Source organism: Archocentrus centrarchus, chromosome 11 (assembly GCF_007364275.1).
Source record: "Archocentrus centrarchus isolate MPI-CPG fArcCen1 chromosome 11, fArcCen1, whole genome shotgun sequence".
NCBI classification, from domain to species: Eukaryota; Metazoa; Chordata; class Actinopteri; order Cichliformes; family Cichlidae; genus Archocentrus; species Archocentrus centrarchus.
Window position 1 is genome coordinate 21,333,805 of NC_044356.1, and position 14,057 is coordinate 21,347,861.

The following is a 14,057-nucleotide window of genomic DNA, read 5'->3' on the forward strand; positions in this document are numbered from 1 at the left end:
AAAATATTATTTTGAAAGAATTTATTATCATGTGACACATTAAACAAATGTAATAACACATGACAATGAAAGCATTTCAATGTAAAACCCCCTTACACCCCGAGAGGTCCATTGTGCAAAGCAGTCTGAGATACAAACATATTAATCACACTTTAAACATTTACACAGATATTCCAAAATACTCTAAGGAATCTTTAATAATCTTTTAAGCTCTTCGGGTCTTTTTCACACTCGCTATTCAAGTGCAAGTGCGTAAGTGGACAGTAAAACATCACTGCAGGTTGGCACAAACGTTAGAACAAAGGAGGAGGGGAAGCTCTGACACTGGTGCCTCTGGTCATAAATTCAGTGCTTCAGCCACCTTTCTCTCCTCAGGAATACCATTTACCTGGAACACAGTGAGAGTAACAGCTGAATCACCAAGATGTTACATTTATGTGCAGAAATGACCTCACAACTGAAAAATGACTTGCAGAAATGCAGTACTACAGATGCAAGAACTTTCATTATTCGGGGGGGGTGTATCACAGAACCTAACACTTTTAGGTATAAACTTCAAACTGTGGCACCCATGAGAGACAAACTGTAACAAGCTTTATTACATAACCTCAACTTGCGATGAGCAAGTTCAGAGATGATGCTCACTTAGTTTTTGGACAATTGGTCCAGCAATTTCTGAAGAGATTTGGAAATTAAAATGGAAAAAATCCTCCAGACCAAGCTGTGTTACTGGATAACTGAAAAAGTGTAAACTTATTACTACAGCACCACTTTTGGATGCAATGAGTTTGAGAAGCAAGAGCAATTTGGGACCATGTTATAATGTTTAGTGTCTTTAGGTCAGCATGGGGAAAAATAAATATGGAGATGAAAAAAATGTGAACATTTACAGTAATTCCTGCAGCTTCTTTGCTTGGGCCCTAATTATCTCCACTTTAACTCATGGACAGCCAGCAGCACCTACCTCCAGCCTTCGAAATGTTGACATGACATAGTTATCTCCTTTGTTAGCAGTGAACAGAGAGAGGATTTGGTTAGTGCATCGTGCAGCTGACACCCATGCTCACAGGAGGGCGCTCACACACCAGCATCAGCATTAGTTGTCTCATGCAGCAGTTGATAGCAGTACAGTAATGCAGAAAAAACCATCTGAGTTTGTAAGTCACAAAACAAAGAGACTATGAAGCCCACCCATCTATTTTCTTCCACTAATCCAATTCAGGATTGTTGGGGGGGTAGCTGGAGCCTATCCCAGCTACCAAAGAATCCCATTAGAATCACCAATTAGCCTAACCACAGGTCTTTGGACTATGGGAGGAAGCTGGAGTACTCGGAGAGAACATGCAAACTCCACCCAGCCAGATGGTGGATTTTTACTGTGAGGCAACAGTGCTAACCACCATGCCGCCCACAACTATGAAACCAAATGTGTTTATATGGATTCATATTATTAATGCCAGTATGGTCCAAGAATTGAATTTAGTGAGATGCAATATAAAGGCAAGTGAATTGTAAGTCATTTTTACTGTGAAGGTACTTAAACCTTCAGAGGCATGTTTTACTGCACTAGGACTAGAAGTCCTGATGAACATTAGGCAAGCAATAGTGTATTACCAATACCATAAAGAACAGACATGCAGCTATATGCTGACTCTATGCTGTGAGCTGCTGTTTTTTGTTTTTTTTTTTGTCATTTCAAAGAATTCCTGGAAATATTCTTCTGACAAATATTTTTGTATAACTTGAGCTGCATCACACTGCAAGACAACTATATAAAGATTCTCACCTGATGGCCGCTGCTGTGGTATCGTAATCTGGTTTTGCAGATTCCTGAAATCATAAACAATATTATACTAAAGCATGTTATAGAAATATATTTTTCTTTCTTTCTTTCTTTTTTTTTTAGTTTCAAGCCCATTAGGAGAAATCATGGGACAGCTTGAAACTATTAAGCTCTAGATGTATTTTCCAAAGGCCTGACTTGCTTTCTGCAGCTTAAGCTGTAAACACTGCATAGTTAAAAAGTGCTGGAAACAACATGGCATTGTTAAAACTTACATTTTCCATTTAACACCTATAAGCCTCACATCTGTATCTGCGAATGAGCGTGGGCGTATGTGTGGCTGTGTGCGTGTGAATGACTGCTTATTCATCCAGCCTTCTTGTTCTTCCCACCAAATCCCTGAACTCACGCCTGTGTCTGCATCAGAGGCATGCTGGTGGTCTCATAGTTGTCAGGGTGGATAGGTGGAACCACCTCGCCGCTGACTGGGTTGAAGACAGGCAGTGTGGAGAGAGGCCAGGAGATCTCCCGGTTCTTTGACATGTTCCTCAGCTCCTTGGTGGACTTCTGGATGGAGCTGTGGTGAACCAGCTGGATGCTGGAGGACGGGAGAAGCAGTGAATTTGTATTGTAGCACATTTTGGTGTCATAGTCGGGGTTGTCTCACCAAAGCTTAATTGATGTGCCATCAGTTTGTGCATGCACAAACAGAACTGTAACATCCAACCTCACCTATTGCTGTGCTTTATTTTTTGTTTTTCCATTTGTTTCATTTATATTCTAGATTTGTAGGATATGCTCAGGAATTCATAATGCTGCAATAAGTTATTATTTCTGCTCATCCTACAGCTGGTCATTACATTTTTCAGCAGCCCAGTGAATGAATGGATGCCAATGCCAACGCACATATGAGCATATGAATGGATATGAAACAGCCATCAATGACAACATAAAATGACCAAAACTGCAAACCAAAGAGAGGGGAGGGAACAGAAATAAAAAAAAGAACACAGGAGAGGTAAAACACTTACTCTGGTGTTTGCATGTTTCTTTTTTCCCTAGAAACAAAACAAAATGGATGAATTAAATACTAATATTAATAGTTAAAGCAACATCTACACACAAGTGAATGGATTTTTGGATAAAGACAGGGTGGACATGATGTGGAACATTGAGTGGAAAAAAAGGGGGTGGGGGGGGGGCACGTCTCGCCCAGCCTGTAAATGAGGATGATTGATCATTGATGTTATGGCTGTGCTTCGAAACATCAAGATGCACATGTCACAGAGACCTGACAGATACTGATGAGGAACTTAACTACTGCATGGTAATGACAAGCTGCAGTTAAAGTCCAGATTTCCACTTTTATTCAGTTATCCTACTGCTAACTAAGCTTTTCACGGTCATTTTTGGCTCTCATATGGTTCTCATACACATTCGCTGCTTTCCTCAAATGCTTATTGGGGTGTTTGGTGCAATATTTGCGTAGAAATGTAAGACCGAGCACACTTACACCCCTTCCCGCCTGCAGCACATAACGTAGCCGAGGATGAAGAAGAGAACTAGTGCCACGGCAGAGGGAACAGCCAGCGTGATGAGGAAGTCGGAAAAGTAGTCCCGGCTCTTCAGAGACTCAGATGGGGGTTTGTACTCCCCAAATTCAGGCAGGATCCCCGTGCCTGGTTCAGGGCGGGTAATGTAAACTGGGACTACTTTGTTGATGTCAACCTTAAAAAAAGAAAATGAAGAAGCAGTTAATTAGCGGTATTGAGTCGTATACTTTTAGTGCAGCTGAATGCGTTCGAGCGCATCCTCACCAGAGAAATCTTACACCAGTCGATGTGAAACTGAGCTCGGAACTTCTTGTCACAGCTGATGACAGGCTCCATCTCCTGACTGCAGCGCAGCTGGTTATGTGGGCTTTCTACCTCCCGTAGGCATGACGAGAAAGGAACATCAGCACCAACCATCACATAGACACTAGAGGAGAGGAGAGGAGAGGAGAGGAGAGGAGAGGGGGCCTCATTTTATAGGTTTATGCTGAGGCTTGTAATACTCAAGCGTTGTCTTCTACTGAGTGTTCTCCTAGGTGCTTTCATCTTCCAACATAAATCTTTGATGCACAACTTATGGCAGCTCGTGTTGGCTATTCCCCTCTGAACTGAACGAGCTGACAGCATAACAGTGCAGACGGCCACGTGCTTTCATCTTATTTACAGGAAACTGAGGATCCCCAAAGCTCCAATTAAATAAAATGTCAGCATAATGTGAGTGGGCTGAAAATACATTTGTTGATTTGCTTGATTTAGAGAGGTGAAGGGGTCGCTCATAGAGAGATTGAGCACAGATGAGCTAAACCAAGTGGACCTAAAACTTCTCCGTGAATCAAAACTATTCACAAATGTTTCCTGTTTCTGCCAAAATGAGATCCAGGTCCACATCCTCACCCTTCCTTTAAGTTGTTAATAGGCAGCGGCACCCGGCCACCGCGGTCCAGCGCCGAGGTAATGTTGATAGCGTTAAGCCGCTCAGGCTGCCAAACGTTTTTCACCGCTCCCAAGAAGTCTCCCAACACCTCGCTGGCCAGCATCTCCTCCACATTCATATTTTTGATGTAGAACTCTGCTTGGTAAGGTAGGGGGAACTCTGCACACAGATAAAAAGACAGAGACTTAAAGAGGCTAAAATCAGCAGGATGAGGTGGTGCATACTGTAGCTGACACTGATTTTACTAGTCTGTCCACCGGACACTGTTGTGCCTGCACTGCCTTGTTATGACTCAGCCTCTTTCTGGGGCCAGATGGCAGATGACATCACAGCACTGAGAGAGTGATGTCACATTAGCGGTTTGAACAGCTGCTGAGCGTTCCCCTGACTCAGTTCAAACTGTAATGCCTGTACTGTGGTAAACATGGCAGCAAGCAAACATACAGGTACAAGTGTAGCTGTAGAGATGCTTTTCACAGAAATACAATCATAACTCAAATCAAGGCAGGATTGTGTTTTGTTTTTTGTTTTTTTCACTAGCACCATAAGTTCCTTCAAGTACCCTTTCAAGAGCTTATAATCGTATCACATAACCTTTACAGCAGATGGATTTTGACACGTCATGAAATTCATGATTTCATCGTTTACTTTTTTTTTTTTTTTTTATAAAAGCTCCAGAAGAGCTACTCAATGCGGTGATATTACTTTGTCTGCTGCTTCAAAGGCCAACAATGAACTTTTGGTTGTGCTTGATAAAAGTAATCAAAGGCAACATTTTCTCTTGAGGGGAGCTCATTACACAGCCCAAGTACTGAGTGTGCCCTCAGGATTTAATCAGCGAAGCTGCGCAGTCTGATCTCTATTTGCTCTAAGCTCTTGTACTGGTGCCTCTTACCTTCTGTAGCCATGATGTTTATGATCAAGTTGTGCCGTGCCGTCTCAAATGTGCGCCTGTTATAGGCAGTAATCTGCAGGACACAGAGGTGAAAGTTTAAGCCCAGATCAGTGCAGCTTAAAAGGCAGCAGCTCTCCGGACAAGGTTGGGCCAGATACACGACTCGAGTTCTCGGCTCTGCCCGGCTGAGGCTCCGTTAAAAATTTTAAGCCTTTTGGGAAAAGAATTTCTACAGTAGCTTATGGGTGTGGGGGGGGTGTGTGGGGGGCAAAGAAAGCATAAAAAGCAAAAAGGAATTTAATTGTGAAGACTTAAAGGGTAGCATAGTACTATGTTGTTTCCAAATGCATAAACAAATCAGCCGGGCTTAGTAAAATCAATTCCAACTGATACTTGGACTTCCACTTGACAGATTTTATTGAGTGTTTTAAATTTGTTCAACATTTTTGGCACAAAAAAGAGCACTCGCTTTCCTTAGTTGACATAAGCAGCAGCACAAATTACTTAATCTCCACTCTTCACTTTGAAAGCGGTCCAACCACCCACCTCTATGACAGTGGGCTTGCCAATGTGCTCTGCAGTGGGAGAACCGTAGAGGACTCCGTCACTATGTGGAGTCCTCTGGATATACCTCAGCCAGCCTGGCCTGTCGGGGTAGCCCTTCAGGTTGGTGTTGAAAGTGATCGGGTCGTTGCTGGCGTCACCTGCGGACAGAGCAGCGTAATGTTGGGTGGTTCAATAACGTTTAGACCATTTAGCTGCATTATGAATGTGCTGCCAGCTCTTTGGAGTGAAATATGATAAATACGCAGTGTACTATGCAATTTATAAAATGATGGCTACAATCAAAACCGCTACAAATGTTCCAGATGTATTTAGATATACAAAGATATTGATGATACATTATAATAAATTGAAATAACATATTTTTGATCATAACTACAATGTGAATGTGATACTGCTACCTGATTTGGGGTAAGGAGGAAACTCTCCTTTGAAATACTCCCTCTCCAGAACATGGACGAACAACACGCCTGCAGATGGGTAGACATTACGGTCTGCATGCGACCTCGACAAAATGGTGACCACTGAAACACAAATTTTAAAGACAATGGAAATAAGTTCCTGAAAGCAGAGCATTTCCTATTATCTGTGTGTACTATTCACCAATAAAGTGGACCTATTGTGCTTTTCCTTCTGATTGGGCAGCCAATCAGAAGAAGAGATAGGTGCTAAAACAGATCAGTGGATGAACTGAGGGGAGGCTGCACTGAGGCCCAGAATAATATGAATATGACTTACTTTGAATCATTCAAAGCTACTCTAGTAGTCCAAGAATAAAATATGGAGCTGAAAATGAGCACAAAAGGTCCCCTTTAATATCCTGCCAGCAATGCTAAGTGGAAAAGGAAAGAAAATGTTAAAACCATTTTAATCAGTAGTGTTTGTTGTGATCTATTTGTCCACATTTTTTTTGCCTGGCTGCTGCATTCTTGTGGATTCTTACCTTCGCACAAAGGTGAAATATAGAAACAGCCAAGAGTGAAGAGAAAAACTCAGATTATTAGCTGCTGAGGAAGACTACAGGTCAGCAAACAGGAGGCTGCTAAATAAAACCAGTTAAAGGAGGGGAAAGGGTCTGAGGTACTGTGAGTGAAAGCTGCAGTAATGAGAGTCATTCAGACTGTACTGAGTCCTTTTGGTGCCCTCCCCCACTTTATCTCCATTATACTGTCTTTTTAGGCCTGCTACATTTCAAACACAAACATTTAGTCTTTATTTGTGAAGGGCATCGCTAGGGAACTCGCAGCCCTTTAACAAAAATTTACACAATGTAAGACCGGAGGTGATTTACCCATCTCTCTCCCTCCTTTTGTGTCTTTCGCTTTCACTACTTCCTCCTCTCTTGCTTCATCTTTTGCTCATGTACTTTTAACCTCCCAGTCTTTTTAGCGCAGAATTTATTTATTTATTTTTGCTTTCTGTTCTTGATTTTTTTGCCTTCTCTGTGCCACAGTGGGTGGGAACTCAATTTTTAATCACCATGGGAGACTGAGACCGAGCGTACAAGGAAGAAGAAGAGGAGGGGTTGAGGGAGGAGGGGAACTGGACTGGAGATCTGTGCTGTGAAGTGCCGGAGAGGGAGAGAGAGTGGGTTTGAACTGTTCTCGCCTGCGGACATACAACTCCAGACGCATTAAGCAGCTAGGTGAAGGCCTGGGTAAGCTCTCAATGTACATATGTGCCTTCCCTCTGGCAAAATTATTGCTGGTTTTCCCAATTTTTGTAACCCTTTTTAATCTACTAATTAGCACCAAACCAGCATAGTCTACATTGCTATCATTAGCATCATTATTTTAAGTACTCTTCTCCTTCTGCACTGAACACAGGCTGATTTTCAAGGAGAGGCCACTGAAGAGAGCAATAGCAAGATTTACATTTTAATCCATGTCCACGAGAAAGGAAGTCAGTATAAGATGTTTGGCTGCTATCTATAAATAGTAGACTGCAGATTAATAAAAACTCAGCATCTACAAGTACACCAATGAGATACTGCAAGTGTAAAGATATAAAACAGCCCCACATGTATGTTAAACTAGGCTACAGCTGTGGCCAACGACAGAGATGCTGAACTGGCCATATGTCTAGAGTCCCCAAGGGCTCCGTCACAGCTAGATACAATCAATAGCATTTAGCAACTGCTAAATGTGGTGGTAGTTGAACAACCTGAGGTCGTATCCACCACATCTCTTTTCAAGAAAACCATCTGAGCATGACTAATCCGTGTGATAGCTATTCTCACCGCAACCGCTGCACCTATCACATTAAGATCTAGGTTAGTCCGAGACCAAAAATAAAACCTCATTCAGTCTCAGCAGACCGCTCACTCAGTGATGACTTCAGTCGATCCACAAAGCTGAATGCACACCCTCAGATTCTATTATGTGACCCATTGGGCCTCATTAATTGTTCGCCACACAAAGGACCACTTTCAGACTGTGCCGGTCAAGGTCAAATCCTGGCTATGCCGCTTTACTCAGAGACCAAAACTGGATGTGCTGTAAACATTTGTGACAGATCCAGAGATGGGACAAGCAGGACGTTTGAGCAGCCACCTAACAGCCTTAAGAAAAACCCTATGTGGTGTGTGCTTTAACCTAGTAATATTAAATCTTTCATCCAACAACAAAGATTTAGGTATAAAAACAATTTTATTTAGCCTATAGCTTCCTCGTGAAGTGTGTTTCACCCTCACCTTTCACTGCTGTGGCTTCCACTTAGGGTGCAGCCAGTGTAAGTAGAGATCACTAACTAAGCCACACTGAGGATCTGCTAATAGCTTCAGATCTGCTTATTTGCGCCAGGATGACTTTCTGCCAGGCCTTCTCGAGTTGATGGCCTGCAGCACTTCCACTGTGCTTGCAATACATCACTAATTCAAGGTTAATGCTAAACTGTCCACTACAAACTAACCTAAATGCTTTGGTTGGAGGTCAAAGGTAGAAAGGCAAGATGTGCAAGATAATACGTATAAGAAGCTGCACTTTCCCAACAACAGGAGTGTTGCACTAGTGTCTATAGATTTTCTATGAATTGCTGAAAATCATTCAATCACTACTTTTTAAATTAACTCATATGCCATCATACCACAGTAGGCACTAACAGGCCTTGCAGGTTGTGGAAATAGCTAACCAATTTTATGGTTTATGAGCTGACCTTAGACTTGAAAAATGTCAGGACTGACATTGGATTAGTTAAAAATGCCATTGGCAACATGGAGAAAAATAGACCTCCCTTCCTCTAATGGCTCCAGCTAACTGAGGCCTCTAACTAGCACACAAGAGAGGGGTGTCCTTTAGTTCTGTTGAGTCAGAGCTTCATGTGCAAATGTAGTCTGGGTCAGGGGGAATGCATGTGCTTCTTTGGTGTTTAGCGGGGAAACACAGAAAACAAGGATTTCTACTGTCCTGGTATTCTGCCTGTGATGAGTTTGAGCCTCGATCTATGCTCAGACATGGAAGTGAAAGTCGCTGGTGTCACAACAAGCAGAAGGCGACGGTTAAGGACAAGGGCAGGCGCGAAACAGCCGGTTTCCATCCTCGAGCGTGCTACAAATGTAAGTAAATGACAGATTTGTTTACAATGATCATCAGTTTTGAAACAGTGCTGCAAAGTACCAAAATTGCGTTAGGCAGAATAAATATTGCTTTCTGTAATAGTTAATGATTTAGGATGAATTCTACCTCTAGTAAGGACGAGGTTTAGGCAACATTCGTTACAGGAGAAGAAAGTGGGCCAAGTCTGGGGGACAGCAGACAACTCAAAACAATAATGCCAGTATTAATGGGGAACCAGCTGAGCGTGTCACTGTGTTATGACGGTGGGGAGGGGACAGCGGGTCAACACATGACGTGCACCACTGCACACACCCACTCACCATCTCTGTACAAGGCTGCTCTCTGCTTCAAGGCCATGGCTTGCTCCATATGGCCATTTCTCTCGTGTAAAACGCTGTGTTTCGTGTCATAGGCATGCACAGTGCAAACTACTGGATCAATGGATAAACAAGGCATGAATGGAACAAGTGTCATTCAGCAGCATTTTAAGCAATAACACCCAGTTGCCAGTTTTTAAAGCACACTGACCTAAATCTAGTGCAGTCTGTTGCACCAGTCCTGCATTAAATCCTTTTGTCGTAATTATGGCTTTAGAGGAATTTTAATTTCACTTTTTTGGAAGCTGCAGTGAGCTGTTCTGAGAGGCATTTCTAATTTTTTGCCTGTCCTCAGTGATGCAAATTAAGACTGGAAAAATATTAGAAGCACCTCTCAATGTAGAAAACACATCTAGACAAGGTACAAAACAACAAACACTGCAGTACACATGAATAAACAGCCTTATAACACTGAGAAGCATTTAAAGAATTTCTAAGAGCTTACTCCTCTGCCAGTTTGTTTGCTTTTATCTGTCTGCCTGCAAGCGGGGTCACCAAGCTGAATTTAATCCGGCTTGAGGTGGAGCACAGTCAGAGAAGAAGAAGCCATTAGATTCTGGTGCAGATGCTGCCTCCTATTTTGAAAATTGTGGAATAGGACATTGGCCTTGGCAGAGGATCAGCTCTCAGAGTGCCCTTCCACTTTCAAACTGAAAACTACTTCCCTATTTATGAGCATGAGATCTATGTGTATATGGTTATAATGTATTCTGACTGGAGTAATGTATCCCCTCTCTTGGTTTAAGTTAAGACTATAACAGTGCTGTGAATGAGCTCTTTCAACCTGACTTTTTATCAAAGCCTTTAAAAACATTATAGCGGTGAACTGAGCCTGAAGGTCACTTCACTTCTCAACAGCATTTAATGTGAAAACCTGATGCATATATTTTTAGTTTTCTTAATGTTGTTTGCATTGCCTTTTAAGTCTCTAATTACATTAATATTTCAGGCTTAGGAATCAGGAATTCAGGGTGAACAGTGATTGAACCTTGCATCTTTCACGTAGGTAGGAGTCGCTGCAAAGTGTACCTCATAAAGTGCCAGCTATGTGTGTGTGCAGACTGGTACAATGAAGCAGTGCATTGATATAATTTAACCTATTCCCCACATGCAGTTGGGGATAACCTGAGCTGCTAAACTAACACGAGTTAGGTAATTAGGCATTCATAACACACCTGGTCTACATAAACCAAACCAGGCCTGCGCCAAGAGGAAAATAAAAATGATTGAAGTAAGACCGACAAGAAACAACTAGCAAGGCAAACGTTATTATTAACATCTGGAAATGTAAGGTACTGTACAGAACTTAATGTGTAACTAACTGCGCTGTGGAAATCCGTAACGTGTAGCAGTCTAGCTGTCAGCTGGTAGCCATTTTTCCTTTCTGTCTCCTATTTCCTCCTCAGCCTCTTGGAAAAAATGAGCAGAGCTAACTAGCTAGCTAACTAGCTCGACACCGCGTTTTAAAAGGTCGGGATATATTTCCGACTTCAGTTGATACGTACCCGTACCAAGCCATACCGCGACAGCTGCGGCGGACATGGTGCAAACCATCTCCGCAAATCTTTACATTAAAGAGGACGTCTTTGTCTTAATCGCCACTGGGTTTGACAGCCATGATAATAAGCATCCTGCAGCATTCCTCCCTCCGCCTCCTGCCTGCGCTGGAAACAGCAGGACTTCTCATTGGCTGAACATCTGGATGGAAAAACATGGTTGTCTCGTAAAAACGGGGCAAAACATGATGGGAATCAGAAATAGGAGCCGCCACGCCTTTTTTTCCCAAATGTTTCTGTGTGATGATGTCGGAGCAGTTACATTTTATCTGGCTGCTTGCAATGAGTGGCTGTCTCTCTGTGTGTGCGCGTGTGTGTCTGGTTCTTGTGTTCAGAGTAACCCCCCCAAATTTCACTTTTTTTGTGTGTGTGTGTGTGTGTGTGTTTTCGGGTTGATTATTCCTGGATCAGGACTGGCAAACACAGAGACACCTTCTTCCAAAGAGGCACGTCACCTCGCCAGGGCTTGACCTCCTGTGCACAGCTGTAAGCAGCAGAGGCATGTTTGGAAAGTCCATCTCCAATCTGTCCAGCCCCCCCTGTAGAGACAGTCCGAGCAGACAGATGGTCATGTTTTGGCCCCTTGGCACCCAGTCACATCTACTAAAGGAGCCTTAATTCACCCCCTACCTCCCCCCATGCTCCTTGATGTCAGCTCCCACGGAGAAAGCACTTTGCAGAACAGTCTCTTAATTCTGGCTAAAATACCAGCAGTGGTCAATGGCCTCCTTCTTGTTTGATGGATTCATACATGTATCTGAAACTGGATTCTTGGCTTTCTCTGAGGCGATAAACACGATGCCATCCGTCTTCTGTGTTCTGCAGTGCCTGGCTGTTTTTCTTCTTTCACCCTCCCCTTTTATCCCCTTAAGATTATTTTTAGGTTGCTTAGCAACATCTTCTCATAGCCTGTGTTTGGACTGGGTATGAATGTATCACAACAATCACTATAGGTCTGTGCATGCACGATGATGCATAGAAATGAAGTGGAGGAAAGCGCAGCATTTGTGTCTTGGAGAGAAGTTAAGGCCCCAGTGTGTCTAATTTGAGACTGAGTTAGACTGATTTTCAGCCAATGCTTTTTTGGCATAGCAGCAAACTTCAGTTTAAACTGTAATTGCCCTGAATTGGCTTGTTTTGAAGTGTGTGTGTGTGTGTGTGTGTGTGTGGGGGGGGGGGGGGGGGGGGGGGGTCCCTCTTATCAGCAGTGGTGGGTATTACTAAATGTATGCATTGCACAAGCTTTAACTCTGTCTTGTAGTAATGCCGAAACAAAAGACGTCTATTTAATTCATTTTTTTACTGCTTTCTTATACTGAAAATTAATCTGAAAGGTGATAAGAATGTCCTTAAAATAAATATAAGCATAGTGTAGTATCAGTATAGACTGGAATGACATATTTTGGAAGATTATGCTTACATAAGCTAAGACAAATTCATGCTCTAAGCTGCTACTTACATTTATTTTAATGATTAAGATTTGGTTCAAATTCGATAAATTAGTATACGTTTTTACCTCAGAATGCCTCATCCAAGTTCATACACAGGTTGTGCTTTGAACAAGTTTGAAGAAACAATGCCATCTATTATAACACATCAGAGCAATTATATAACTCAGTACTGTTCATGAAAATAATCACACATTTGGATGTTTACAAAGCTTCCTTTTTTCTAGTGCTTTATCACATGATTTAAGTCCTGTGCTTTAGGTGGGGTCTGTTGACTCATATGCAACTCAGCCAGCTAGTTTTTTTTTTTTTATTACTTTGATCTTCTTGAATGGGGCTTAAAAAATTAATGCTCAGGAATTAGTTGGAGGAAGTGATTACTAAGTAAATAGATCATTACATTTTAAATGTAGTTACTTGTGGTGGATGTGCAACTTGCATGCAGGAGCTGTTTTATAAAACTGCCCCCTTAAATATTTCTCCAATTAGACTGAATTAAAGGCTGCACATAATTATTTTAATAAAAGGGGTGGACAAATTAGTGTAAGGGTTTCTCCATACTCTGCCATGACTGAACCTCACCAACTGACTTTTGAGTGAAGTCAAACTTCACCTGTTTTCTTTTTTTCATAAACCTAGCCCACATGCAAACTCCTCCAGGGGACTTTCTGGCCCTCGAACCACACTTTGGGAAACCCTAATTTGAACGCGCATCACACAGACAGAGTGGTCCTTGACCCTCTCTACCCCACCCAAAGCCCATTGATGAACAATAAGCAGCCAGCGAAGTTACAGTTGCTGTGTGTTGGTATTTATGCCAGACTGCAGCTCGCTGAAACCCCCTCCGCGCAGCAGATTATCGGACCAAACCATTGCTGCAGTTCAGGTTTTAACACCTGTCACATGAGGCTTTACATTTGCAAATCACCGGCTATCGCCGCAGCTAAGTAAGTTTAGTTTACTACACTGCAGACGGATATCGGACTCTGCCGTCCTGCAAATGCTGCCACAGTGCAGCTCTCACTGAGATAAGCTTCCCAAATTGCACCGACACCCCCATTGTGCGACTGGCAGCATCACCCACTGCCTGCAATGGCGTTGTAGCGGCTCTAGTTATGTCCAAACGTTTCTAGTGGCGATTCCGTTACGGGCCGGCTATTTCCGAGCGTGGGATAGAAATGTTATTTTCGAAAGGTTTTGCAACCAGACCATCCGCATTTCCCGCAACTTTCCCCTCTGGATTACAGTTTATGCGTGCCGCGCGTCCAGCGAAGCCGGAGCCATGAATGTAAGTCTGACTCTTTTGTTTTTGTTACAGTGAAGCAACGTCGCCGTGGTTTGTGGTTAACTTGTATTTATTTTTGCTATCATTGATAAAGGTCAGGTATACCTT

At 42.6% G+C, this 14,057-nt stretch overlaps 2 protein-coding genes across 7 annotated transcripts in view; one reads left to right on the forward strand and one right to left on the reverse strand.

The window, feature by feature from the left end:
- Window positions 1–6: 6 nt before the first annotated feature.
- sgce (sarcoglycan, epsilon) lies at window positions 7–11,521 on the reverse strand. Of its 4 annotated transcripts, XM_030741548.1 has the most exons (13): window positions 11,166–11,521; window positions 9,604–9,711; window positions 6,131–6,253; window positions 5,712–5,869; window positions 5,166–5,238; window positions 4,231–4,429; window positions 3,601–3,763; window positions 3,297–3,511; window positions 2,815–2,841; window positions 2,193–2,381; window positions 1,787–1,830; window positions 965–1,002; window positions 7–388 (listed from the first exon to the last, which is right to left on the reverse strand). In XM_030741548.1, the coding sequence occupies exons 1-13, from the start codon at window positions 11,212–11,214 to the stop codon at window positions 338–340; spliced, it is 1,437 nt and encodes a 478-aa protein (XP_030597408.1). In that variant the 5' UTR covers window positions 11,215–11,521; the 3' UTR covers window positions 7–337. The 4 variants fall into 4 exon arrangements, with proteins under 4 accessions (XP_030597408.1, XP_030597405.1, XP_030597406.1 ...); XM_030741545.1 differs by lacking the exon at window positions 9,604–9,711 and having other exon boundaries at window positions 11,166–11,507; XM_030741546.1 differs by lacking the exons at window positions 2,815–2,841; window positions 9,604–9,711 and having other exon boundaries at window positions 11,166–11,497.
- Window positions 8,912–14,057, forward strand: part of ppp1r9a (protein phosphatase 1, regulatory subunit 9A) — a 53,578-nt gene continuing 48,432 nt past the window's right edge. For 2 of the 3 annotated variants that reach the window (XM_030741540.1, XM_030741542.1), the window contains exon 1: window positions 13,741–13,952. The gene's annotated coding sequence lies outside the window, so the exon portion shown is untranslated. Of the gene's footprint in view, window positions 9,283–13,740; window positions 13,953–14,057 lie in introns of those variants that run through there. The other variant, XM_030741541.1, reaches the window with a different exon arrangement.